Here is a 26,167-nt window from a genome sequence, read left to right on the forward strand (position 1 = left end):
TGATATGTGAAGGGGTATAGACCGTATAAATAATTTCCTTCAATTTTATATGGAAAAATAATTCTGGAAACTATTTTTTACAATATATATCACAAAACTATTTAAAGTCAACGCAATCAGGCTACCACACAGCAACTTCGATCGAATCAGTCTCCAAAAATCGGAGTCCAAAAAAGCAAAAAAGATGAATTCAACAACAGCGACTGCATCAGAGATCGTGGCAAAGTTGAATCTGAAGCCTCATCCTGAAGGTGGGTTTTACTCGGAAACGTTCAGAGACTCCTCAGTCATTCTCTCCAGATCTCATCTTCCCTCTCAATGTAAGTCTGCAGTTGTTCAACATTTTTTCTGCATTTCAGTTGTTTTGCTATAGCTCATGCATCCTTCGTTTAAATTTCTTTTGAATTTTATATGAACTGGGGTAATATATTGATAAAAGTTTTCTTTTTTTGATTGGGATCTATTTTTCTTGATCGAATACGGCTGCAGATTGCTTCTAATAAAAATTTATGTTTTTTTTATAGTAATATTGATACAAGCTGAAACGGTGTTTGATGAAACGCGTACTTGTGCTTCAGATGTTGTCCTTATTTAGCTCGAGATTAAGATTCTAGGATTTTGTTCGCTGATAAATCTTGTAACTTTCTGTATACGTCTGTATTTGGTTTCCAGTGTATTAATTGCTAATGCATTTATAATAATTTTTGTTCTCGGAGTAGATGATACTTCATTCTACAACTCTTGTGCTGCTATTAACTTAATTAATCCGCTATATTCATTTTATTATTCAGAATATGTAGGCGAACGACATACTTCATACATGTAGAACTTTGTTCCTGAGTGTGCGATAACTTTCTAGTCACCGAATTCTTACTCCAGAATTTTATGCTGCCATGTTACACCTCGATTTATCTTTGTGCCCCAGTTCTTACTCTGTTTCGGTAATATTTCACATGCAGATAAGGTAGACCGACCTGTTAGCACATGCATATACTTCTTGTTGCCTTCTGGAAGCTTTTCTCACCTCCATCGCATTCCATGTGCAGAAACCTGGCATTTTTACTCGGGAGAACCTTTAACGGTTATCTTCTTTCTTATCATTTTGCAAAATTTCGAATTACAGAAACTGCTTTTGATTTTTTGTTTTTGGATTACTATGTGTTAGATAATGTACAATGCTTCTTCTTTAATGGATGCAAGTAGAAAAAACACTTCAAGAATCTAGCGAAAATAATGTGTATTATCATGTCTCTTGCATGATCCTTCATAGGTTTTTTCTCAAATTGATCTCTTGTTAATTTGTGCATGGATAATTTGAAATAGCTGTATCTTAGCATTTAAGTTTCATGTTTCTCTGGACATGCTCTTTTCAACATTTCTTTGTATGAAGCCAATTCCACTCCAGGTATTTGAATTGAATGAAACTGATGGGAGTGCAAAATTAACATGCCTTGGACCTGACATTCTTTCGGAGAAACAATCGGTGCAGTATTCAGTGCCTCCAAATGTCTGGTTTGGTTCATTTCCAACCAAGGACATTGATGTTGATATTTCCTCTGACAAGGTAGTAATCAAACAATCGTCAAGGGATCCAGAGAAGCACTTTTCTCTTGTTGGATGCACATGTGCGCCTGCCTTCCAATTTGATGATTTTGAGATGGCAAATCGTTCAGAACTTATTTCACGTTTTCCGAAGTATGAGTCCATCATTTCTTTCCTCACCTTCCCTGACTAAACACTATGTTATTTGTATGTTTACTACTGCATGCTTTATATGTAAGTTTATGGGATTTATCTTTCGAACCCCGAATATTACTTATTCATAAGAGTGTACTTGCATAATCTAAACCCTTGTCATATGCCTTGGATGCTTGATGTTAATTGTATCTTTTGTCTTGCAAGCATTAACCTTTTTAATAGATTTGTAAATTGCTATGTTTTTTATATAAAGGGGGTTTTGAAAACAAAAGAAATAGATAAATTACAGCTATTTTACGATTCCTTAAAGCATGATGCAATGCAGTGCTTAATGGTGGCAATTACCGACAGCATAGAGTTACCACTCATGTTTTGTTATGCAGTGGATTGGAACCATTTCTTGATCTAGTGGTTAAAATTTATTGATAAAGTCGTTATGATTCGCATCAAACAAATTCTAAGTTAATGCAATTCCATGGAATTGCGTTAAATTACTGAAACATAAGTCAATATGGATGTTCAAGACTATGATTGATATTATGTGTCAGTTAATCTAACAAAGAAATTAGCCATTTGAATCGAAAATAAATTTCAGTTATCTCGTTGGATGAAGAAAACCAAATTTATATTTGACTAGGAATCAAGATTGTAACCTCTACTGCATCGGTTATATGATTTCTTCGTCAGTTTGTTTTCTTTAGAGTTGGGAACAAATGCAAGAGGAAATTGGATAAAACCTTATATGTGTGAAAACAACAGTATGCTACATTACAAGAATGGACTAGGAACAATGAAGTTAGTTATTTGGTTAAGATTTATCTGTACAATAGCTACTTGGGCTGACTGATGAATCCCCATAGACCTTAAGAGAGTTGGAAGATGAATGGTTTTTCTCTAGGTACTAATGTGATGAAAACTTGATCAGATGAATCATGAGAGTTCTTTGTGAAAATTATACTTGCCGCTTGGAACCTCTTATGTTGGCTTCTATTTTCTTTAGGTGAAAAAGTTTGCTTGTGGAGCTAATTGTAAGTAACTCACAGTACGCTGGCGCCGACTATGATAAGATGCAAGAAATCCTTGAGTACTTTATGATATTTCTATCTCATGATTACTGTTGAAAATCAATTCAAAAAATTTAGTTTTTTCGAAACAATATTGCAATTTAGAAGAACTGGGAGTTAAAGTATTTCACTTTATTGTTAACTATGAAGAAAATATAGATTAAAGAATAAGTCAAGCATGGTAAAATGACACATTCTTGTGCTTTTAACACAAACCATGACAGAAAAATACGTGCGTCCCCTAGAGGACTATACATAACTTCTGAAACTAGTATTTGCCTCCTCAGTCAATTAATATCTTGAATTTTATATTCAAGTACATTGTGAATTGTATCTTATTCCTATGTGAAACACCTCAATGTCATCGTTCAAGAGAATAAAATACAATTCACCATTTTAGTATGCAGTACAACTGTAGAATAAATAGAAAATGTTGAAGCATCTTGGTACCCGAATATTCCTTATTGGTGAAGACAACACAATTGCATTTCCAGATGGTATCATGCGTGTTCCTTGTAGTAGGAGACAACACAGATTACATCTCCAGAATAATATCTACAATCCATAGAAACTGTGGAATTAACTTACAACAAGATATGAAAGCACTGAAAATGTGATAATTTAGAGTTCATGTTGCAAAAAAATGCAAGTATTTTTCATAATATTGTTCGCAAAAATATGTAGTATGCTTACATTCTCTATCTGTTTTAACCCATTTGCTTCCATCTGTGGCCTCTTTTGGCTCTTCACCATCACTATCTCCCTCATCCATATCCAGATATTTCTTTGGCTTTGCCTTTGGGCTAGACCTTTGAGGGTAGACCCTTCCATTCAGGATGGCCCTTAAAATCTGTTCATAGATAGGAAAAAGATTGACCTTTTTTGTACTTCAAACAGAGTAGACACTTAAAATCTGGAAGAAAATAGTGCAAGATTATGATGCTAGAATGTTTGTTGGTTTTCCTGTGAACATTGGCTTATCATTTTGTTCTAAAATGTACCTTGTCCATTCTTGAATTAGCCAACACAGGCCCTGTAATTGGATCCCTCATACCGGCAGTGAGCACAGATCCACCTCTACACAGGAATGCCTTCTTGAGAAGAAAAGACAATGACCTTTTACCAATGCCATCTCTTTTGTCTAACCTTACATTGTTTCCTTCCCTGCCATGATCTGAGCTCGAGGTTTGATGGAAGCGGGAAATTTTCTTTTCTGGCACACTATTCTTTGCCTTGTTGATAATCTTGTCACCGTTTACTAAACCTTCCAAGAATTTCTCCAGCGATGCATAATACTTTTCCAGCTCCCCAGAAAAACTAGAATCAGTGGAAATATGTTGATTGAGAATTATTCTCAACTCTTTATCAGTTTCTCGGGAATCTTCTTGTGTAATGTGTTCCAGGTGATCTGGACTTCTGGGTAAACTTGAGCTCACTTGAATATTAGACTTGTCTGAGTCTTTGAGACTGTTATTTCCAAAAGTCCCAATAGCAAGTAAAGCATTTGGCCAATCATTGAATTCTTCTCTGCTTGATTGATGTATCATAGGATCTGTATTGACGAGACAGTGGAATATTTTAAATTAACTCATTTTTCAATGTTCGTTAATTATTTGCAATGGTATGGAAGCCTGGTTTTAAAATTTTCTTGCATGCAATGCATTGATTCGAAGAACACTTGAACATTTTGCTTTATTGTTCAAAGTCGACGTGAACAAAAACTTACTATTCATCCCTGATTCTTGATTTAGTTGACAATGGCTCCCTTTCTTTCTCAGCAAACTGAAGATCTACACCAATAAACACAACCATATTAATGAAATCCAAGACTGATACTCCACGAAACAAATTAGAACAAAAGATACCTTCATTTGTTGACGAGAACTACAGGTATTGTTTCAAGAATTTGAGAATGCTGGGTATAATATAAGGTATATTTGGAGAGAGATTATGTATTCTGCTCTAATGCCTTGGCTATGAGGAAATTAAGCTTCGTAAGTTTTATACACAGAAAAGGTGTCGGTGGGGTAGTGAGAAATTTGGCTCCAGTTCCGAAATAATGCATCCTCCCATATTATCTAATCTGTTTAATCTTTTCTTTGATTATCCAGAAATTTCGATGGCGGGTTGAGATTTAGTGGCATTTATTCTTCCCCATGGGTCGTAAGCACAAACAACAGTGCATCTTTATTTTAATACATAAATCAAGAAAGTTCGGACCCTTGAGTTTATATATTTATATTGAACTCATTTTATACTTTAGTACGATAATTTACCCAATACACGTCGAAAAATAACGACGGTGAATTCTATTATCATACAAAAAAACGAATATTGTTCCATTGAAACAACCAAGATGTGCTAAGAGAGCTAAAACAGCTAATATATTTGGTCATGGTCTATTAACTTATAATTTTTTGAAAAGGGAAAACTGTATTTTTGTCATATATATTTATCTCTTTGCGATTTTGATTTTTTATGTTGTCAAATTTAAGTTTTAGTCCTATAAATTTCAATTTTTTTGGCATTTTTAGTTATTTTTCCATCGAAAATGCTGATGTGACATTGCGTGTGTCGGTGTTATGTCAGAGCCATATCAGCACCACATTGTTGTCATATCGGAAAAAAATAAAATTGTAAAAAAAATGCGAAGCAGACTAAGACCGAAATTTGACAACATATAAGATTAAAATTACAAAAAAGTAAATATATATGATAGTAACGAAGATGCTATCAACAGCAAAGTAGAAATTGTAACGTAAAATTGGTGGGTCTCCCATTGGGTTTCAAGCTTTTAAAATGATAATGAAAATTAATGCAAATATCCAGCTTTACACCTAAGTTTGGTTGTGAGATTGGTCTTCTCCCGATCATTTTCTTTTATCCAATTTTAGCATATAACATTTTTCTTACACATTATTACCTACCTAATCATGTTTTGAAATGGCGACTGAAAACTACGTTACACAAGTCCCACTTTCTTGCTGTTTTTAAGAATTTATATATTATTTCGAGGAATCTGATGAACAAATCATATTTTTAATAGATTTTTTTTGAAAAAAACCAAATATAGTTTATTTATGTAGATAAAATATAGTCGTGAAATGGGAAATCGGGATGGGTTTTTGAGTTGACATCGAGAAGGAATAACAATAAAAGGAGTGCAGATATTAGGTATATAATTGTGGGAACTAAAACTACCAAAAAAACAAAAAACAAAAAACAAAATATATTAGGAATCTAAGTTGGCTGCCCAAAACAAACCCATAAATAGAATAAATTAAAGTTAAGCTATTGGAGAGAAGATCATATGATGTCGGGGATTAATTTTCTTTGGGTCCGATTCGTTTTTGCATGTACTATGGATGAGTTTCTCCGAGGTTTCGGAAAAATAAATTCATCGTCGCGGCTCATAAATCAACATAAAATCATATATCGACCATTTTAGTTATACAAATGAAACAATAATCCAACAATGTTTTATAGTATATTTCATTTCATGGGGCTCATATATAGAAACCCTATTTTATAATTGCAATGTTTCATTCAAGTGCTCGACTTTTGCAGAATCCAACAAACGAAACCATCCATATAACCTTAGCTAAGCAAACACTCCACATGTTCTAATTCAGTCCCCATATACCCAATTCCTTATTCCACCTACCCCCATTTTCCATTATATATTATATTCTTGAAAAATATCTTTAATAATTTTATACATACGTGGCTTAATTATTTAAAAAACCCTAAAAATTAAATTAAATTCCATGGCATGTGTTATGAAATCGAGGGGTCCTCCATCTCAACCCCATCCATGTCCATGCACGTGAACTTGACTTTAATTAATTAATTTTTCATATCATGCATAATTTCATAAAATTATATATTATATTTCATAAAGAGTTTGAAATGTGATCTTCATCACTTGCGATTATGGTAGTAAGATGAGAAATTAGTTTTTTTGTTCATTAAATTGTTTATTTATGGGTTTTGGTCCACTCAGTTTTTCATATTTTGGTTTATGTATATTAACTTTTAATTTTCGTCAATTTTGGTCCAATTACTTATGTGATATCGAAAAATGGTGACGTGACATCGAAAAATAACAAAAATAGCTAAAAATTAATGTATCAAAACCAAAATTTGAAACTTAATTGATCAAAATCTAAAATTGAACAATTTAATAGATAAAAAAAATATTTTCCCCGATCAGATTAGTGAAGTTAATTTATATTTCTTTGTGGTCAATAACATGTATGGAACTAATACTTGGTGTTTCGCTATTAGTTATATATAGCTGGTAATTTTGCAACTCAGATTACAGCATTAACTGATCTAACTTAAAGTTTGGAGTCTGGTAGAAACAATTGTAGCTCTTCGATAATTCACATTCCAATGATTGCATTAACCTACAATTTATAATAATAAAATAAAATGCGTGATATTGACCCTTATACCAATTATAGGAATCGACGCTTTCAACTTTTCCAAACGTCGTATATAGTCCTGGTAATTATTCAACTTATTTTGTGGTCTAAAACAAAGAAACATTTAGGATACTATATTTTGTTTACAATTTTCAAGCATTTCTTTTAATGAACAAATTATGACAAAGGAATTAGGAGCATGCATGTCCCCGGCCATGATCAAAACTACCAATGGGCCTTTTTAATATATATGTTTCAAGCCTTCTTGCTCTATATTTTAATTATCACATGATTTGGGCATTTGCTAACATTTTGAGTCATACGTACGTATGAATTTACACCTTTTTTAATGACATTTAATTCTAATATCATACTAAATAACATTGGTTCACCTACCACGAAAATGAAACCGGGCTGTTCACTTGATGTTTTGCATTGCTCCAAGTAATCGAACCAAACGCGCTCCGAGCCGATGAATCTACACCCTTCTCCGGTTTAAATGTAACTGTATAACGTCTCTTATCGCCAACTTTCTTGAAAACAAGGTTGTCCGGTTTAACATCCACCCGGACAGCCGGTGGTGACACGATCGATGCATGGTAAACCGAACCATCCCGCCCAACATTTGTCAGCTCCCGGGTATACCTTACGACCCGAGACTTATTGAAAACAACGGCGAAAGATGGGTAATTGAGCTGGCCCGGGTCACGGAATTTCCTTCCACACGTGACATTAGGACGATTAGTTATTGTCTCGATTTCTTTGATGGAGTGGTTTGAAGAGCAAAGAAAAGTGATGTGATCTTCGGGCGTTGCGTCGTACACGAGCCCAGGGGAGAGGGCCTTGAGAGTGTCGACGTGGCCGGCTCCGTAAGCCCACGGGGTCGAAGAAGAGAGGTCGAATGCATCAAGAAGAGTGGAACCAGTGCTGTCGATCGTGTAGGCGGTGGTCACGAGGGCTGATTTGATGGCGCTGGGGCTCCAATTTGGGTGTGCTGCCTTTAGCAAAGCTGATATTCCGCTAACGTGAGGGCAAGACATGGACGTGCCTGTAAATTTTCAACATGCAGTTAATTAATGTGTTAATTTGTACCAAAAGCAAATCCAATTGGATGGATTTTCCAAAGGTGCATGCCATAATTACCATGCATGCAGATTCAGGTGGGATAATCATGAAAAATGTCATATATATAAATTTTAGTTTGAAGTCACTCTCTCAGTCATCAATTCTTAATAACTAGTCATAAATTTTCAGTAAAGTACTCTAAAACTTGTGACATGACTGAAGTGGTTTCTAATAATATCAAAAGACATGCACTTTACGCATATCCGAAACATGGTATGTATTTTTTTTTAAGGATTATGTTCACAAACTACGAAATAAAGTATAATTAAATATTTATTTTAACAACACGTACCAGATATGATGTTGAACGGAGTCCTCCGATTGTCTGTGGGAAGCTCAGTGGGCCCTACAGCCCCAGACCAGGCAGCCAAAATATTAACACCTGGCCCAATCACATCGGGCTTCAATATTTGCGGTGAAACCGAATTGGGCCCCCTCGAACTGAACCCCGCCACCATTGGCGATGGCTTAACGTTCAACACAGTCCCGCCGAAGCTCAGCATCACCGTGGGGTTCTTGTGTGTTTTCACGTATTGCTTTATCTTCTCACCCGTTTTCCATCCTACTGCCATTGTCGGCAATAGGTAGCTCTCGGGAATCGCTTCCTCCCCGAAGTAGTTTATATTTGCCAGAATCACCCCCACCCCACCGGCTTCCTTCACCGCCACAACCACACCCGCCCCGCCGGAGCCGAATCCATCACATATCACCACTTTCCCACGTACAGCGTTGGATTCCAACGATCCGGGAAAGCAAAAATTGTTCGAGCTGTTCGTGTTTGTAAAGTAGACGAGTCTCACTTTCTTCTGTCCTATCCCTTCTCCATTGTACAGCGACACCCCTTTGTACTTGAGTCCATTTCCTAATGTAGCGACAGCGGGGAAATCTCTGTCGATTGTTCCAGCACCTACGGTCAAAATCCATGGGGCAGCATTCACGACTGAACCTTCTATGGGCCCGCCATTTCCTGCTGAACATGATACTAAAATTCCTTTTTCCATTGCCGCAAAAGCTCCTATGGCGATTGGATCTTGATCATAAGGCTCAGGCCCGCGGAGACCCATTGATAGAGATAAGATGTGGACTCCATCATGAATCGCGCTATCCATTCCAGCAAGGATGTCAGATTTAGCGCAATCCTCTATCCAGCAAACTTTATAAACCGCCAACCTGGCGTGGGTTGCCATGCCGCGGGATTTTCCAGCAGCATAGCCAAATAGAGAGGCGTTCGCCACTTCAAACCCGGCAATAGTGCTTGCTGTATGAGTTCCATGGCCTTCCATATCGCGTGGAGATTGATGAGATTCCACATTATTTTTCCTTTTTTTTTTCGTAGATAACATCTGATCAAGCCCTTTGGAGAAAAATCTCGCTCCAATGACCTTGTTATTGCAGTGTATTTTGGGATCAAAGTCAGTCCCAGGTTCACACTCGCCGCGCCACTTGGTGGGTGGACCAGGCATATCACTAATATTAGTGAAGGACTTGGATTCAGGCCAGAAACCGGTGTCTAAAACCCCGATGATAACGTCTTCTGAGGCCTTATCGATTTCCTTAAGCCTAAGCCCGATCCTCCCGCCGATCTTAGAGTCAATTCCAAGAAACTTTGGAGTTCGAGTTGTGTGCAGAGTGTAAACTGCGTCCTCATACACTCCCAGAACATAATCCAATCGACGGAGGGCGATAACTTCCTCCAAGTCCAGTGTGGCGGCGAAGCCATGGTAAGCGGTGCCGTAGGAGTACAGGAGGGAATCCACGGACCGCAAATGGTCGGCGTACCATTCAGTATGGGTGGAATACGAAGCAGGCTTTTTGTGGTATTTCACACGAACAATGTAGGTTTTCTTGGCTGCGGCTGAGAGTAGAAACGATTGAAGAGTAAAGATAGTGACTAAAGCCCAAATCAGAGGCTTCAAAGCCATGATTAATTATCTAAAGGAAAAAAGAGACGATAGATATATTTTGCGTGTGCATGAAAGTTTAACTACGCTGGTGGTATACATATAGTGTCAGGGTTTTTTAACTAAGGAAATATGTGCTTGAATTCGGTGATTAACAGGAGAATGCCACGTACACATTTTCACATGTTATTTGGTTTATTTAACCAACTAACCGAGCCAGTAAAAAACAAAGCTTTGTGATATGAGCTGCTTCAATAGACTTTCTTAATTCGCACACGTAGGATGGAATGAAAATTAGGAAGCTCTGATTTCCAAAGCCAGTACCCCAGCAGGGCCACGTTCTTCTTCATGAATGAGAAAGAACCATTATAATTGAATCCAATGAGTTCGAATACAACCTTCGATAGCCCGATAACAGATTTAATTGCCAACATCTCCGCACCTGTCCCTGAGCCTGGATATCTGATAGGGCTTGCTTGTGCTCCACATACATGTCCCCGAGCGTTATGCACCACCACCCCAACTTTAAATCTGTTACGTCGTGCATTATAGGCTGCATCAACATCCAACCTAAAATGGTTTGCTGGTTGTGGGATTCGCTATTTATTTGGTTCTTTTTATGCTTTAACGTATAACTTAATTTGCAAATGCATGGTGTTATTTTCGTAGAACTTGACATCATGCTAGGTGCGAAATACATATGTGTGTATGTTTATATATTTATAATATAAAGTTAAGATGTAACAATTAATTATTTTTCCTCTGAATTTTTTTTAAAAAATTACAATTTTGATCATGTAACTTAACTATCTTTTGTTTTTAGTCATTTAAGTTTTCAAGTTGTGGTTTGATCTTATAAGTCGGTATTTATTCTCATTTTTAGCCTTTTTTTCACTGGAGTATGGGCATTGTATTAGACACGTCAGCTATATCTGGCGTTATATATGTCAGAAATTTAAATTTTCAGTGTCATATCACCACTCTACTGAAAAGGACCAAAGGTGAGCTAGAATAAGTATCAACTTAAATGACTAAAATTGCAACTCAAAAATTTACCGGACTAAAAATGAAAAAAAAAAAAATCAAATTATAGGACCTGAATTGTAATTTTCTCAAAAATTTACATCGTCTTCTAAGTGATAATTACAAAAATGCTGATGTGAAATATCATTTTCTTCCATATTTATAAGGGTGGTACCTAGTTATATTAATTCTATAACCACACGTAACTAGCTAGGTAACTGCATGGAAATGGTAGAGATAATTAATTAGGGAAACCTTGTCTAGTAGACCTAACTATACGATCTTGTTTCCATGAAGAAGAAAAAGCTGAGATTGAATTAATATTGTGCTAAATATTTGAAAAATTCAAAATCTGTGTGTTATGTTTATAAATGTTATAACTTCTTGGAAAATGAAATTTCTTTAAACACGTACATGAAACATCAATTACTAAATATATGACTAAAACAAAATAAAAAAAAACCACAAAGTCACCCCGATTGCCGTCGCGCGCCGCGCGCCCTAAAAATCTACACTTCCTTCCTAGTGTTCACTACAAAAAAAAACCTGCGGAAAATACCAAATTCGAATTTGAAGTAGAAATAGTTAGGGTGGTATCTACATCAATTATAAGCTCATATGTCGCACTCGGATGAAAATTAATTAAAAGTGAAAATAAAGATAAACTTATTGAGCTAAGATTATGATATCGAAAAATAAAAGAGTATTGTGATGTTTGGATTTATTTATTTTTTTGAAATAAAAAATAGGTCCAGAAAATAAACCAAATATATTCAAGGTTGTTTTGTATTCTAAGAACATGTTCGAATCCGACAAACATACAAGTAAACGTAATTTGGAATATAATTAAATTAGAAAATTACAAGAAATAACGTAGAGTCTTATCCTTCTGCTAAATTCTAATGATCTCTTGGCCAAAAAGTGGGAGATCTTTTATATAAAGACAAGTAATCAAATTTTTTTCCCAGTAAATAATGGATGTAATTAATCACTTCTTTTTTTAAGGAAATATTAATATAAATATTTGCTTGCTTGTCTGATTAAAATTCATGTAGTTGCCCATTTTCTCATCAATAATGCATTCATCTACTCTCCTCAGTTAAAATTAAGCAAATCTGCAAATACTGAATCATAAGAAATCTAAACCAATTTTGAACAAGAATATATCGTATCAAACAAAATTTTTAAATATATTTACAATCGACGACGACGCAAATTTTTAAAAATACAAAAGAAATAATTTCTTTTTTAAAAAAATTATATGCCAAATAATTATCCAACGATGTGATTAAGAAGATAATTATCCCAACTCAGCCTATTTTTTTTTTTTTTTTTTTGTAATGATCTAAACATTATAAATAAATTGTTATTTTTCAAGCGGAGGAATTTATAAGGTCAAGTGTCAATTATTTTTGTCTAAAAGAATCCTCCCTAAGGCTTCACCTATAAAATATTTTCATATAAATTTTTAGAATTTGCATTCTTTTTATAAGGAAGCTACGTATTTGTATTAGTCAAAGTATTAAATGTATTTTTGCCTAATTTAAGGCGCAGACTAAAGCCACAACTACTATTTACCAGATTCAGTGAAACATTAATTGATAACATTTTTAAAGATTATACCTATATATATTGTTCGTTTTGGAAACTTGAGAGGGATTGATTAATCGTCGCTACAACTACAAGATTATATTAATTAAGGCCAATTTAATTTGAACTGAACTTTGATAATTATGTAATGATGTTGGTCAAAGTCCATGAATCCATGATTAATCATGGTTTGATTTGATTTTTTTTATTTATGGATAATACACTCAAAAAGTATGTTATATATATACCTAATGCTTAAGCAACCAAATGTTTAATTATGTATTTCCAATCATTGTCAGTACTCATAAGCCTTCAGCAACTTGTGTTTTATTTAATGATTAATTATAATTATTTAAATGTATATGGTGCTAGCTAGGATAAACCATTTAATTTTTGAAGGACCAAAGAATAAATTAGAAGGTCATATATATAATATAGAAATAGTTGATCCACCAACCCCGTGGAACCGCGTGGGTACGTGAACTTTTATGTTATAGTTTACACTTATTCACACGATTTGGAATAAATTTTAGCTTTTAATATCAATAACCTTTAGGCACGTACTTTGGACTGCCTATGTAACACTATTTAAAATATAATAATATGCGTCGCCATGTTTACGAGAAGTTGGTGAATACTTGGTCAATAATCATAAGTTCGATTTTCTTTACTATCATTTTTCAGATGAACTTATCGTACATGGTTTACTGGTGCAGTTTATCTTAAAAAATATGGTCTATGGACTAATGTGCCGATTTTCTTTACTATCATTTTTCTGTTTCTTTGATCTCTTCATTTCGATTGCCATTGGTAGTAGATTAAATAAATGAATATAAACAAATTCTTTCTATTTATCAAAACAAAAAATGTGTGTGATCAAACTCGGCCTCAAAATTATGTGTCTGCTTGAATTCACGGGCAATTATTCTTCCCGGTCTTTAGATACAGACTGAATATATATTGGAATTTCACAGATTCTGAGATAATTTGAAAGGACAACATGATCAAAGAATAGATAATTTGAATCTCTTCATTTGAAGACAAGGGGAGATTTAGGAGATCTGATCCTTTTCTTATGTTCTTGGTGTAGTTGGTGCCTACGGCGATACTGATCATTCTCTCTTTTTTTCTCCACCTCCGAATCACTCTCGTTCGAACAATTACGCGATTCGCTATCCGTTGAAACTGCAAACACAAATGTGCCCATTTGGATGTCATCAAGATCCTTCAATGGCTCCAACACTTTGATCACCTCACTCGTCGTGGGCCTAAGTTTAGGTCGATGTCTTAAGCATTCGTAAGCCAACTCCGCAGCCTTTTGTGCTCCAGTTTCGGAGTACTGTCCTTCAAGCCTCGGATCCATTATGCGGCTTAGTCTTCGGGGGTTTTTAAGCATCGGCCTTGCCCAGTCCGCAAGGTTCTGTTCTCTCGAAGGACGGTTTTTATCTACCGATTTTCGACCCGTGAGAAGCTCCAACAACACGACTCCAAAACTGTATACGTCACTTGCTGCTGTCAAATGACCTACACGAAACATGATAACGATTTATATATTTTCTGTCAATGCTACAAAACGAGTATATTTATTATTTTTGTTGGATCATGTGCACAAGCCATAGAATGTAGATTACCAGTCATGATGTATTCGGGTGCAGCGTAACCTTGTGTGCCCATAACACGGGTGGAAACGTGTGAGTTATCGCCTTCCGGACCATCCGTTGCAAGCCCGAAATCCGAGAGCTTCGCAGTGTAATCCTGGAGCAGAGTTTGGTAACATTAGATTAATTCATACGAGCAATATGTTTTGGACAGAAAATAATATAGAAATATCAAGCAGAAAGTTGACTTACTGAGTCTAGCAAAATGTTCGAAGCCTTAAAATCACGGTATATGATGGGCTTTTTGGATTCATGGAGAAAGGCAAGTCCTTTTGCGGCTCCAATAGCAATTTTCAGTCTTGCTGACCATGGAAGTGGAACCGAAAATCCTGCGAACAGATAAAATATGCACTTTAATATTAGCCATATATCACAAAGTGAAGTTTTTGAATAAATAAATATAATTATATATATAAAAAAAATAATATCTTAAATTTAGATAACACGAAATATTGAAACTGCGTTTACTTCTAAAGAGTTGGTTTTCCAGGCTTCCTCGAGGCATATATTCATATACCAGCAGCCTGTGTTCTTCTTCACAGCAATAACCAATCAACTTCACCAAATGTGCATGTCTTAGTTGACCAAGAAATATCACTTCCGTCTGTTCATCGCATTCCCAAAATAACATAAATAAACAAATCATTTATCAATACAAATGCTATTTAAGAATAAACTATATGTAATACGTACAATACGTGAAATTTAAATCGGATTTGGTTTCGATTTCGTGCTTACCAGCCACTCTCTATGGCCTTGTGTGCCATCTAAATCCAGGAGCTTGACTGCCACGGGCTGAGCCTTCAAACCGGGCCTCAGATTGCCATCGATGAATCCCTTGTGAACCGGCCCAAATCCACCTTCACCAAGAAAATTACTTGATGAAAAGTTCTGTGTGATCACCTTAAGCTCTTGCAGGGTAAACGCATGAATGTTAGAGCCCGCCAAAGATGTAGATAGATCCTCCGAAAGGGTGGATCCACTCAAGTCCGATATTGAGATCCTATGAAACGAAGATGGCTTCGAGATCGGTTTCTTCTGATCCGGGCTCTGTCTCGGGATCTCTGGCTTGAAACAACTCGGGAAATATTCTTGCCATTTCATCTTCTTCTTGACAGCCATCAATCAGAAAAATACGGTGCAGTACTATGGAGGTTGGATCAAGATTTCAGGTATATGGGTACGTATTTTTAGAAAAAAACTAGAATTTTCGGAAGTTTTATATGGTGAAAATAAATGAAGACAAAGGAGATAATGGGTTACAACTCCTTTTATATTTGAACTTAGCAGACATGTATAGTAGCAATTCTACATATGTGAGTGCTCTTCCTTCCACGACAATACATCTCCATAAAAGTTACTAAGTAGATGCAAATGGTGAGACTAACTAAACAATATTAATAACAATAATAAATAAATTGTCTTGATTTGTTTAACGCAAATGACTTGGTTGTCCCTATTGACTTTCTTGCTGTTATGTACATAAGTATAATTGTAATTTCAAAACTATCTTAAATACGTTTTTGAAAAGAATTTTTCCAAATAAAAGACATGAATAATTTTGTAACACGGTTTGTAACCTAGCTAGAATATAAAATTACATGAATTGCAACGAAAATTTTGAGCACGTGCGGGGAAGGCTTGCCCCAAAAGCTGTCCCTTACAAACGATTTTGTTTCTGGAATCATGTGGTGTTTTGTCTGTTAGATTCCAATTAGGGTTACGTGTTTCGCCACGCGGGAACTTAATCTGATCTTGTGCAACACACTTGAGAAGAAAGTTAATCATAATTAAATGCTACACGTACGAAATTTCGTTGATATGAAAACAGTGTGCATGTTCTCACATATGCCTTGTCAGGCATCCCGATTATTTTATTCTCCATTCATTCTACTGTTTTTTTTAAAAATCTAATCTAACTATTAATCATACAAGTGGAATTTGAACCCAAGACTGGGTTTACTGTCACTTTTTTAAGCTACCGTTTGGTAAAAATTGTACTCAAAATCAGCTACGATTTCAAGAAAAGTATCCCAAAATTTAGAGACGGTTTTTATATAACCATGCATCACTAATTAGTAGCCGAGATTTTACGGATTAAATTTTAGGACGGTTTGCTGAAACAGTCGATAGTGTGAATCAGTATGTCCTTAGAACATTGGATCATCGAGAGAAAAAATGTTTTCCTTCACACGTTAATGATTTGGTCAAGAGTAGCAAATTGCAAGGTCAAATGAGGAACTTTCCCAAGACCTGGCAATAAGCTGGTCGGGATGGCTTTACTTGCAAAAGTGAAACAATGATTTTCGATTTCTTAATTCCAAGTTGCTTTCTTACCAAACAAATTGACAGCTAATAAACACGACTATTAAGAACCAAAACAAATATTCCTTGATTTATTGGCTTCGGGGCAAAAAACCATAACAAAAAAATATCCAAATTACTCGATCAAAACCAATTTTTTTACCATAGAACTAAAATTGCAATTTTTCGTTCAAGTTAAATCTCTCGTAAACTATATATTAATATCACCCCGAAAAAACCTATAAAATTACATTTAACAAAAACAAAATGAAGAAATAAGGGCTTAGTATCTCGTCTTAGTAAAATCTCTTGTTAGGGGGAGATTTTAAGAAATGAGGGCTTAATATAACATATATTGAAATGAAAGAAACGGAACATATGTGAGAGGTTTCCACGCCACTGGCAGTGCTGTTATCTCATGTCTGCGTGTGTCTCAAGTCTCAACAGTACCGCCCACAAAAGCAGTAAAATTCAACTTCAACATTTACCATGCTTTAACTTTTGGTTTCTAAAGAATGGTCCAAGTACGATCAGTAAAAAGAGATAACCAAGTCATTCAAATCCAACAGATGAAGAAGCATGAATTTTAGTTGAAAACTGTCACCAAGAGATGACTATTGCATCACCAAAAACAGAGAAAAGCTTTTGTTCACTTGATGAGGGGATCGTGGATGGAAAAGTATGCATGGAATGGGATCGTGGAATATCTAATTTCTCGGTACTGATTGAGCTGTGGATATCATTTGAGCCATGATTGTTGCATATTGAACAGCCGTATGTTGAGATGTATATTGGTCTGAGAGGCCAAACTCGGAAAAGCTTGGTTCAGTATGCACGAAATGGCCTGGTAGAGAGCTTTTTGATAGAACTTCCTTCCACAGATCAAAGAATTCACTCATTATTTGATGTGATTTTTCCCATGATGAAATGGGTAGATACTCCATCTGCAAGAGGTGAGAACAAGCCTTCAGTTCGTAGTTTGATGATCAAGAAAGTATCATTCTTCAATGTATAGAAGTATTTCTGGCGAATTTTAAATAATAGAAATATAATGAATAGAAAATAAACACATGACAGGATTTATGTGGTACGGCCATGACGATAGCCTACAAGACATACATGACATAAATGCCAAGAGGATCAAACCTCTGATTAATCTCTTTCAGTCTAGAATACAATTCTCTCTTTGTATAGGTCAAAATATCTTGATTCAATATGGAAGGAAAGCATCCATTTAACCAAAGCATTATAAATCAACTTTAAATGTATTATGATCTCTAATGATTCTAAGATATCTCTTTAATTTCTAACAAAATAAAATTCTGATAAGTTTTGCAAGTGAATTAACACATCAGCGCAGAGTGATGGAAGTGAAGGTTCATGTTAACTCCGGTAATATAATTCAAATCTAATGTTGATACATGCAGCATTGGCATTTGGCACGAATTTTTTAAGAAACCACATTAATCAAATATATCACGCAAAGTTAGGGAGCAGTTGGTAGTATTGGTGCATCTCAATAAAAATATTTGGTGATGACTATGAACATCAAAACCAACTAAGCCTTGTTAACTCAGCTGGATTTTTCCTAGGATTACCCATTATGCCCACCAACATGTTAAGCAGCCCCAGATATAAACGAAATGAATGGATTTGGGATAGTAAATATCAAGTGTTGCGTGCTTATTTGACATAAATAATTGGAAGTACTAAAACACATTATCTAAATGCAAGTCAAGATCCAACCAAATGACACTCTCCAAAAGGAAAAAATAACCAAATCAGTAGGAGCAGTTGCTCTATGCATTTATCAACCAAAGCAAGTCAAGATTCAGTAGGAGCAGTTGCTCTATGCATTTATCAACCAAATCAAACATACAGTGGTCAGACAACACTGAATTTCGAATATTCAGTAACCTAGAGTACGAAAAACTAGTGAAGCAATTTTCAGAGAGACAAGTACTTTCCAGATTTGAGTACAATGGTCTAAAATCAGCCGAAATTATGGAGGACAAAAACCACAATTTCAATCTCCATATGTAAAGGGAATCAAGTGATTTTCAAAATGGTTATTGCTATACCAGCATATCAAGACTCTGCTCTTAAAAAATATATAGATATGTTATTATAGTTCGTACTTGTGAAATAGATGTAAACGAAGGAAAAATATGAATATCACAAGCTGTCTTCAAGAGACTACCAGTTTCTTACTATTAAGTCTTTGAAAGTATTAGCAATATAAACATTGCACAATTATCCAGGTAATATTGATTTTGAAAGTTATAGAACATTAAGTCATAAAGGATCCCAGTACCTCCATTACTATTCCCCTCAAACCTTCAGAGTGCGCAAGAACCACTTTCCCCACACGCAACCTGAAGTCCCCAAGTTGATACTGGTTCCCCTGAATTAAATGAATTTTCCAGTGAACATTTGATATCAAGCACCAGTAAATTTAAATTCTAGGCTTTTCAAACATTCAACAAATAAAAAAATTGAAACAAAAAAATAAAATAAATAATGATACCCAAAACAAAAAACAATCAGCATATATACATTAAAAAAAACACGAACCTCAAAATTAAGGGCAACTCGCATTTTATATGATTGAAGTTTCTCCATAATCATCTGAATGCTCGATTCTGCCTCTACCACAAGCCGCTGCCCTCTAATTACCAAGTAATATTTACTCGGCTGCTCCACAAGGGAAATTCCCAGAAAATCACGTGGAAATTCGTTTGGGTTCGACTGTTCTGAAAATCAAACAAGACACGGAAACACAAGAAGATCAAAGCTTCAAAAATAATAATAAAAAACGGATTTAACCTAATCGAAGGAAACATTCATCCAAAACGGCAGCATTAAAGATTCTGACAAAAATCACTCCTTCCAGTTCGTTCATTGATGTCCTACCTCTAACCATGGCCCTGTAGAAGCTGAGAGTGGCTTTCCATCGACCTTCTTTGACTCCATTCAAGCTTTCAGCGCACTGAGACAGTTCAGAGTGGATTTGGGTGTTGACGGTTGCGCCGGCGTTTGGTTGCCAGTGCAAAATCCTGCACAAATCATCAGTCACACACAACTTACAAAAGGAATTCAAGTTACAGGAAACATTCGAGAATCAGAAAGAGAATTAGGGTTTTTCCCCCCAGTTACCATTTGATTGGCATTATGGTTAGATTTTGCAGACGGAAAATGAATCAGTTCTGTTATGGATGCGTCTCTGAGTAGTTCTCACATATCTTTATCTGTGAGACGGATCAATCTTATCGATATTCAAAATAAAATTAAATACACTTAGCATAAAAAATAATACTTTTTCATGGATGACTCAAATAAAAGATCTGTCTCACAAAATACGACACATGAGACTGTCTCATACAAGTTTTTGTATTATGTTATAATGGGAGTCACTTGGTTTCTCTCATTAATTAATAATTTATTTTAAATAATTTATTACTTTAAAATTTTATAAGCTACAAAATCTTGTTATAAAAATAAATCTTAATAAATTTGTATTCATTTAGAGATTTACGATTTTTAGTAACTTTTTAAAATACAATAGATTTTGTGTATTTAATAAATTTGTATTGATTTCATAGAATTTCAAATATCTACAAACTGAATTTTATGGTTTAGACATTTTTTCAAATATTATAAATAATTGTTTTTTATTAATTTATTTGAATTAATAATTACTTGACATTGATAATTTAAAAGATAGTTTATCATTAGGTGGTATAATTTTTGATAAAAATATGATAAGAAGAAAGGAGATGTGATAATCAGGTGAGAGATATTAAGAAATAAAGACGAGAGTTTATGTATAAGTTAATGTTTGTGTGCTAATAAATTTGATGTAGTTATTAAAAATTTATAGATAATTTGAATATCTGATTTTTGTAAACTTTTTAAAAATCGATATTTAATATATTAGACTTTTTAAAACTCTATAAAATTCTATTTTAAATATCACTAGACTTTTATAGATTATTTAAAAATTTTATTTGAATCTTTTTATTATCATAAATATCAAAACATATTTTATTATCGTTCGCTATTAAAGATACAATATTAATTGATTATTATTCATCTTTGTTTTATTCAAAGTTTACAAAATATTAATATCGTATATTATTATCTTATTTAAATATATTAGTTTAACATCTTTATATTATTCAAATTTGAAATATCATTATCTTTAGCAAGCGTCAAGCGGTACCGAAATAACAAAAATTTGGGTCACCCGCAGTTGAAATGCAGGCCCAACAACTCCATATCTTGCACAATGGGCCCAAGAAATTTCCTTTTAGAAGGCCCACTAAAACCTGCAATTTTAATATTCGTATTTTATTTTTAATAAATTTAATTTACCGTTCACCTAAAAAACAAACGTTCCATAATCGGATATCATTTCCTCCATTTTCTGATCATGGTAAACCTAACTCTCGTCGTTTCTTTTCTTCAGATCCAAAATTGTAAGTCGGATTGCTACTGTGCTTGTTAAACCCTTTGTCGCGTGTTTCTTGATTCAGTTTATTCACTGAAGAAATAATTGAATTTTGATTTCCTATGTTATCGGTCGGCTGCGATTTAAAACTAATGTAATTTTTTGTCTTATGCCTTTAAATTGTATATCAGGACTCGGTTCGAGCTGCGCTTATATTTTTCGTTGAGATAGCTTTCTCCAGATATTTCAATTTCAGAAATTATGAATTCAAGAAGGTCTTTCAGATGTGTTTTTTTCCAGATATATGTTCTTTAGTTGCTTTTTTTCTTGCGCTTGTATGATTCTTCCTAATTGTTAAACTGGGCGGAAAATAGTACTGATATGAATTGATGTTTGCGGACGAAAGAGCCTTGCATGTGGTTTTTTATTAAGTTTTGTTTGATTTGAAGGGTTGACTGCTGACACTGTAGGATGTAAAGTGTTAAGCCCGCACAGAAGCTGGTCTCTTTGTTATTAAGAGGGCCTTTGGCTGAGATTAGCTGGTCTGAAGGGCATGGAGACAGTGTTGGTAAAAAAATTATATAAGAATTTGTAAGATGTCAAAATATTGGGTAGAGCTCTCTTGTGTGACCGTCTTTAAGGTTTTTGTGCATAAGATGGGTCGACCTGACCCGCATCTGCCATAAAATTTAATACTGTTGGCATAAAATGCAATACTTTTTCACGAGTTGGGTTAGGTTGGTGATATTTGTTACAAAATTAACTCTTGAGATAGTCTCACAAGAGTTATTTAAGATTTTATTTTAAAATATCCCCTCAAATTTTGTTATCCCGGGTTTACTCTACCAAAATGCAATGATAGATTCCAAAATACNTTCATCTTATTTTATCCAAATATTTTAATCGGTTTATTTTTAAAAATAAGATTTTACATATTATAAAGCTCATAAGACTATAAGGTATAAGCCCTTATAAACCATTTAAAATTAGCTTGGAAAAACTCCCACAAATTCAGTAGTATTTTCTTTTGTGAGAGTGGAGAGTGAACTAGCAATTGTAAATGAGGTTGGTATTGGCATCGCTTTCGGATTGATATTCTCAAATAGCTTGAAGTACCTATTATTTTAATCCTGTAAATATATATTTGTTTCTTTTTATATGAGTGATGAATGCTTAGGGAGGAGAATAAGTACATTTAAGATAGTAGTGCTGCTAAGCTACATAAATTCCATTCAGTAAAGTGATTCTTACTAGTGGAACAATTAGTAGTTCTACAATTTCTTATCAGCTATCAGAATTAGCAAGGAAACGACAGACGTTGGACAATCAAATTGATACAAAAGCACCTGCGTGTATACTGTTATTCCATAGAAACTCACATCATAATTATCATAGGTTCCGTGTACCCATTTCCTCTAGGAACGTGCCACTGTAACTCACTTATAGGCGCCCTGCGGTAAATGTCTATCTATATATTGTTGCCGGTAGATATGATTAAATATAGCTACTGCATATGTGCCTACAGTATACACTGTTATATACTTGAATGTTGATATTACAACTGCAGTGATGTAAGCTACTGAATTGAGTTTCCCCCTTTAATAAAAATAAAAAAATTGCTTGTAGAACATCATGACTACCATCGGTAGAGTATCCATCATGTCCTAGTGTTTGCCACCAGTTTGTCTCACAGTGCTTGCTTGATTTCCAATTTTTTTTTTATATTGCTGATTCTCTTTCTCTATTCGTTGAAATGGAAACATGCTTTACTTCAAAATTTAACCTCAACAGATTCACATCTTAACTAAGTTTACTTGACAAATATGATTTTGATTATCATTTAGAAATTGCAAATTTAGATTGTTTTCATTTTCGTGGTTGACTGTCGGAAAAGTTACTTTTTCCTTTCAACCTTCTTATCTTTGTTATCCTCTTCTTTCTCTTTAAAGTTTTAAGGAAGTAATTTTTAACAATCGGGAACAAAAAATATTGTTTTGAGTTAGGGATCGGAATACCAGAGCTGCTCTTTTTGATGGTATTGAGGAAGGAGGCATAAAGGCTTCATCCTCTTACTCTCACGAAATTGATGAGCAAGAAAATGATAGAGCGATTGATGGACTGCAAGATCGAGTTTCTATGCTGAAAAGGGTAAGTTGATTCTTTGTTGTACTGCAATTGTTCCTTTGATTTGAATGTCTTCTACTTTAAGGTCCGCAGCACTCAAGAATTTAGCAAATGGTGATACGAGAATTATGCATTTATGTATATGAAGTTAGAGTTACTCCTCTTACAATGATATGGCACTGGCTATATGTTTGCAAAGAAGTTTGACTATCATTGATACAAGTTACACAAGCTAGTTTGTAATATCGTTTCTGGGGCATCCTGAGTGATTGTGTTTCCAAAAACTTGTAGTGCCCAAGTGAATTTTCTTGAATGACAGCCCAAGCAAAACTATTTTGCAGTGTTGCTTTTTTTTGTCAGATTCAAGCAGCTTCCACTTGTATCCTCTCAATCACGAATTTTCTCTCATCTTGAAGTAGAAACTCAATTATCGAGGAGATAAAATTTAAAAAGAAAATATTTATAACAGAAAGCTTTGAAGCATTTAATTGAATTCTTCAAGGATCGACGTAGAGAATAAAATGAAAGGAACCATTTGCCACATAAGTCTTTGCAGCATTTGATTAAAACAGCCAAAGTTGTCTTGGATAAATAGGTTTTAATATGTTCATATGAAGTCATTATTTCGTCAGATGATGTTTGATTATATTTGAGTGCATGTCATGAATTTATTCAACCTGTTTTATGAAATGGTTGGTGCTTGTACTTATTACTAGTACTAACAGTGAATTACATGAACAGCTGTCAGGTGATATCAACGAAGAAGTCGAGGGTCATAACCGTATGCTTGACAGAATGGTATGTTTATTGTTGTTCATACACTGATCCTACAACTTGAATTTTACTTCATAATGAAAGCGTCTGATTATTTCCTGCTCCTAACTCTTAACTTTTGATTCAGGGTAACGACATGGATACCTCAAGAGGAGTTCTATCCGGGACCATGGATAAATTTAAGATGGTATTTTACCTCTACTTCTTCAACATGACTTCCCCCTTTCTGCCCGAAGTTTAAATAGTTGCTCGTGAATGTTCCACTGTGCGTAGGTGTTTGAGAAGAAATCAAGCCGGAGTATGTTCACACTCGTGGCATCTTTTGTGGTAATTTTCCTCGTCATATATTATCTTACGAGGTGAATGGTTTTACTTGTGATGGCTAAGCTAAGGAGGGGGGATGTGCAAACTTGTGTACGACTCGAATGTTCCATTTGTTCAACAATCGAAACAGTATCGACGACGAGTTCCTGTAAGATGTAATGACATGGTATCTTGTGTATAAATTTGCACACTTCATAATTTTTACAAGCTTCGGCTTGGGCTTGTGGACTTCCCATTGGATAGGGCTGGTCCGGACCGAGCCCAGTCAATTATTAGTGGATTAAATTATTAACTTCCATTATAATATGGGATTCATAGGCTCAGTATATTTAATGAATGCCTAATCAATCTATAATAAATTTATTAAAAAAAAGTACCAAAGATGATGACGATTTGCTGGTAATTATATTTTTTATAAATTATTTTTTTTGGAATTAATTTAGGTTTCTAATATAGTTAAGAAAAAAGTAATTTGCTTATACCTAGCCTTGTCCATATTTCGTATATTTATTTAATGGATATAGAAATACCGAGTATTGGTGTGAAATGTTATTTTAAATTTTTTTCATTAGTGAAATATTTCTTGTAGATGTTCAAAAGAAAGAAAAAATTTGAAATAAATATTTGGAGTTGGACGAGTATATTTCAAAATGGAGGCGTGTATGCGATTTATGTGTAGAATAATAATAAATTGGGGGTAGGTGAAGGCTACGAGGATGACGTCGAGAATCTGTAGTCGTCTACCAGTGAGGACATTGGGTCCCATCTTTCCAGCGAATCAGCGAGCTTGGGAGTCTTGTTCCCCCAGTACACCTGGAATTTTTTTCCATTTAGGGGGCAAATTGTAAAGAAAAAATATTGAAATTCAAGAGTATAATATTGGGGTGAAAATAATTTTTTTTAATTTTGATATTATATATCTTCAAATTTTAGTATTAGTATTGTATTTTGGGTTTTTAGCAATTTCAATTCTTTTTATCATGGGTGAGTGATTTTGTGACATTATACAAGTTAATGTCACATCAAAACTACAACGATGTCGCATCAGATCGACATCATAAAAGAGACTTACATTGCCAAAAAAAAAAAAAAACAAAGATAACAAGTAAGTCTCAAATTTGAAAATATACAAAACTCAAATAAAAGAATGCATAATAACAAACATATAAGACCAAAAAACAAAATTTTTTTTAAAATTTTATGATTTCAAATTGTAATATGACTTATCGTTAATTTTTACAATTATTGTATGACCTTTACTTGAATATAATAATTTCAAATTTCAGTCTGACATCTCATTAAACTAGTAGAAATTAGGTTATATACTTCATACATTAAATGAAGTAGTAAATATGTAATTATCGAAGTAGACGCGTGTGAAGTAAAAATGTATGTCCTTATTTCGCCTAAAAACCGAAGACGTAGACCATAAAAAAGTGAAGCCCTTGACCGTTCCAACGAGTCAAAACCAGTTCTAATTTGGACTGATTTTGAAGTATAAAATGTCTTTTACTTCGTCGATTTCGTAAATTAAAAAAGCGAATGATTACATTCTACTTCACATGAATGACAAAGTAAAATATATACGTCAATTAAGGAAGCATTTGATATCTATAACTTCACATTTTTGTTATTATGGTGAAGTAAACTGATGTATTTAATTTGGTTGTTTCGTCAAATAGCGAAGTAATTAATTATATATGAC

At 34.4% G+C, this 26,167-nt stretch overlaps 6 protein-coding genes across 8 annotated transcripts; 2 read left to right on the top strand and 4 right to left on the bottom strand.

Annotated features, from left to right (window-relative positions):
- The first annotated feature begins 94 nt into the window (after nucleotides 1-94).
- LOC140977341 (uncharacterized) lies at nucleotides 95-1,902 on the top strand. Its single transcript, XM_073442058.1, has 3 exons — nucleotides 95-320; nucleotides 960-1,081; nucleotides 1,406-1,902. Exons 1-3 carry the CDS (start codon nucleotides 185-187, stop codon nucleotides 1,733-1,735), a joined length of 588 nt encoding a protein of 195 aa, XP_073298159.1. The 5' UTR covers nucleotides 95-184; the 3' UTR covers nucleotides 1,736-1,902.
- A 142-nt stretch (nucleotides 1,903-2,044) lies between these two features.
- LOC140977340 (protein DEEPER ROOTING 1-like) lies at nucleotides 2,045-4,965 on the bottom strand. Of its 2 annotated transcripts, XM_073442057.1 has the most exons (5): nucleotides 4,628-4,964; nucleotides 4,489-4,552; nucleotides 3,764-4,314; nucleotides 3,456-3,612; nucleotides 2,045-3,317 (listed from the first exon to the last, which is right to left on the bottom strand). In XM_073442057.1, the coding sequence occupies exons 1-5, from the start codon at nucleotides 4,631-4,633 to the stop codon at nucleotides 3,298-3,300; spliced, it is 798 nt and encodes a 265-aa protein (XP_073298158.1). In that variant the 5' UTR covers nucleotides 4,634-4,964; the 3' UTR covers nucleotides 2,045-3,297. The 2 variants fall into 2 exon arrangements, with proteins under 2 accessions (XP_073298158.1, XP_073298157.1); XM_073442056.1 differs by having other exon boundaries at nucleotides 2,045-3,612; nucleotides 4,628-4,965.
- Nucleotides 4,966-7,400: 2,435 nt separating this feature from the next.
- On the bottom strand, nucleotides 7,401-10,261 carry LOC140977338 (subtilisin-like protease SBT1.8). Its single transcript, XM_073442054.1, has 2 exons — nucleotides 8,607-10,261; nucleotides 7,401-8,237 (listed from the first exon to the last, which is right to left on the bottom strand). Exons 1-2 carry the CDS (start codon nucleotides 10,234-10,236, stop codon nucleotides 7,582-7,584), a joined length of 2,286 nt encoding a protein of 761 aa, XP_073298155.1. The 5' UTR covers nucleotides 10,237-10,261; the 3' UTR covers nucleotides 7,401-7,581.
- Nucleotides 10,262-13,701: 3,440 nt separating this feature from the next.
- On the bottom strand, nucleotides 13,702-15,900 carry LOC140977339 (serine/threonine-protein kinase RIPK-like). The gene is made up of 5 exons (XM_073442055.1): nucleotides 15,225-15,900; nucleotides 14,955-15,090; nucleotides 14,679-14,815; nucleotides 14,460-14,583; nucleotides 13,702-14,352 (listed from the first exon to the last, which is right to left on the bottom strand). The coding sequence occupies exons 1-5, from the start codon at nucleotides 15,606-15,608 to the stop codon at nucleotides 13,859-13,861; spliced, it is 1,275 nt and encodes a 424-aa protein (XP_073298156.1). The 5' UTR covers nucleotides 15,609-15,900; the 3' UTR covers nucleotides 13,702-13,858.
- A 1,355-nt stretch (nucleotides 15,901-17,255) lies between these two features.
- Nucleotides 17,256-20,153, bottom strand: LOC140977342 (mediator of RNA polymerase II transcription subunit 20a-like). The gene is made up of 5 exons (XM_073442059.1): nucleotides 19,947-20,153; nucleotides 19,704-19,846; nucleotides 19,365-19,543; nucleotides 19,105-19,194; nucleotides 17,256-17,734 (listed from the first exon to the last, which is right to left on the bottom strand). Exons 1-5 carry the CDS (start codon nucleotides 19,958-19,960, stop codon nucleotides 17,498-17,500), a joined length of 663 nt encoding a protein of 220 aa, XP_073298160.1. The 5' UTR covers nucleotides 19,961-20,153; the 3' UTR covers nucleotides 17,256-17,497.
- Nucleotides 20,154-21,177: 1,024 nt separating this feature from the next.
- LOC140977343 (bet1-like SNARE 1-1) lies at nucleotides 21,178-24,682 on the top strand. Of its 2 annotated transcripts, XM_073442062.1 has the most exons (6): nucleotides 21,178-21,268; nucleotides 21,432-21,515; nucleotides 23,244-23,388; nucleotides 24,106-24,162; nucleotides 24,266-24,325; nucleotides 24,412-24,682. In XM_073442062.1, the coding sequence occupies exons 2-6, from the start codon at nucleotides 21,502-21,504 to the stop codon at nucleotides 24,499-24,501; spliced, it is 366 nt and encodes a 121-aa protein (XP_073298163.1). In that variant the 5' UTR covers nucleotides 21,178-21,268; nucleotides 21,432-21,501; the 3' UTR covers nucleotides 24,502-24,682. The 2 variants fall into 2 exon arrangements, with proteins under 2 accessions (XP_073298163.1, XP_073298162.1); XM_073442061.1 differs by lacking the exons at nucleotides 21,178-21,268; nucleotides 21,432-21,515 and adding an exon at nucleotides 21,290-21,394.
- The last annotated feature ends 1,485 nt before the right edge of the window (nucleotides 24,683-26,167 follow it).

Source organism: Primulina huaijiensis, chromosome 5, assembly GCF_012295235.1.
Source record: "Primulina huaijiensis isolate GDHJ02 chromosome 5, ASM1229523v2, whole genome shotgun sequence".
Taxonomy (NCBI): Eukaryota; Viridiplantae; Streptophyta; class Magnoliopsida; order Lamiales; family Gesneriaceae; genus Primulina; species Primulina huaijiensis.

Bases quoted from the DNA above. Each gene is read 5' to 3' on its own strand.
- LOC140977343 (XM_073442061.1), top strand. From the start codon at position 21,363: ATGTTATCGGTCGGCTGCGATTTAAAACTAAT. The intron at 21,395-23,243 runs GTAATTTTTTGT...GTTTTGAGTTAG, and splicing joins GGCTGCGATTTAAAACTAAT to GGATCGGAATACCAGAGCTG. The intron at 23,389-24,105 runs GTAAGTTGATTC...TTACATGAACAG, and splicing joins GAGTTTCTATGCTGAAAAGG to CTGTCAGGTGATATCAACGA.
- LOC140977338 (XM_073442054.1), bottom strand. From the start codon at position 10,236: ATGGCTTTGAAGCCTCTGATTTGGGCTTTAGTCACTATCTTTACTCTT. The intron at 8,238-8,606 runs GTACGTGTTGTT...GAAAATTTACAG, and splicing joins TCCGTTCAACATCATATCTG to GCACGTCCATGTCTTGCCCT.
- LOC140977341 (XM_073442058.1), top strand. From the start codon at position 185: ATGAATTCAACAACAGCGACTGCATCAGAGATCGTGGCAAAGTTGAAT. The intron at 321-959 runs GTAAGTCTGCAG...TTTCACATGCAG, and splicing joins ATCTCATCTTCCCTCTCAAT to ATAAGGTAGACCGACCTGTT. The intron at 1,082-1,405 runs GTTATCTTCTTT...ATTCCACTCCAG, and splicing joins ACTCGGGAGAACCTTTAACG to GTATTTGAATTGAATGAAAC.
- LOC140977339 (XM_073442055.1), bottom strand. From the start codon at position 15,608: ATGGCTGTCAAGAAGAAGATGAAATGGCAAGAATATTTCCCGAGTTGT. The intron at 15,091-15,224 runs GTAAGCACGAAA...TGCGATGAACAG, and splicing joins AAGGCCATAGAGAGTGGCTG to ACGGAAGTGATATTTCTTGG. The intron at 14,584-14,678 runs GTAAGTCAACTT...ACTCTGCTCCAG, and splicing joins CGAACATTTTGCTAGACTCA to GATTACACTGCGAAGCTCTC.
- LOC140977342 (XM_073442059.1), bottom strand. The intron at 19,195-19,364 runs GTTCGTGTTTTT...CATTTAATTCAG, and splicing joins GAGTTGCCCTTAATTTTGAG to GGGAACCAGTATCAACTTGG. The intron at 17,735-19,104 runs GTACTGGGATCC...CACCTCTTGCAG, and splicing joins TGAGGGGAATAGTAATGGAG to ATGGAGTATCTACCCATTTC.
- LOC140977340 (XM_073442056.1), bottom strand. The intron at 4,315-4,488 runs GTAAGTTTTTGT...TCGTCAATACAG, and splicing joins TCAAGAATCAGGGATGAATA to ATCCTATGATACATCAATCA. The intron at 3,613-3,763 runs GTACATTTTAGA...ATCTATGAACAG, and splicing joins CTAATTCAAGAATGGACAAG to ATTTTAAGGGCCATCCTGAA.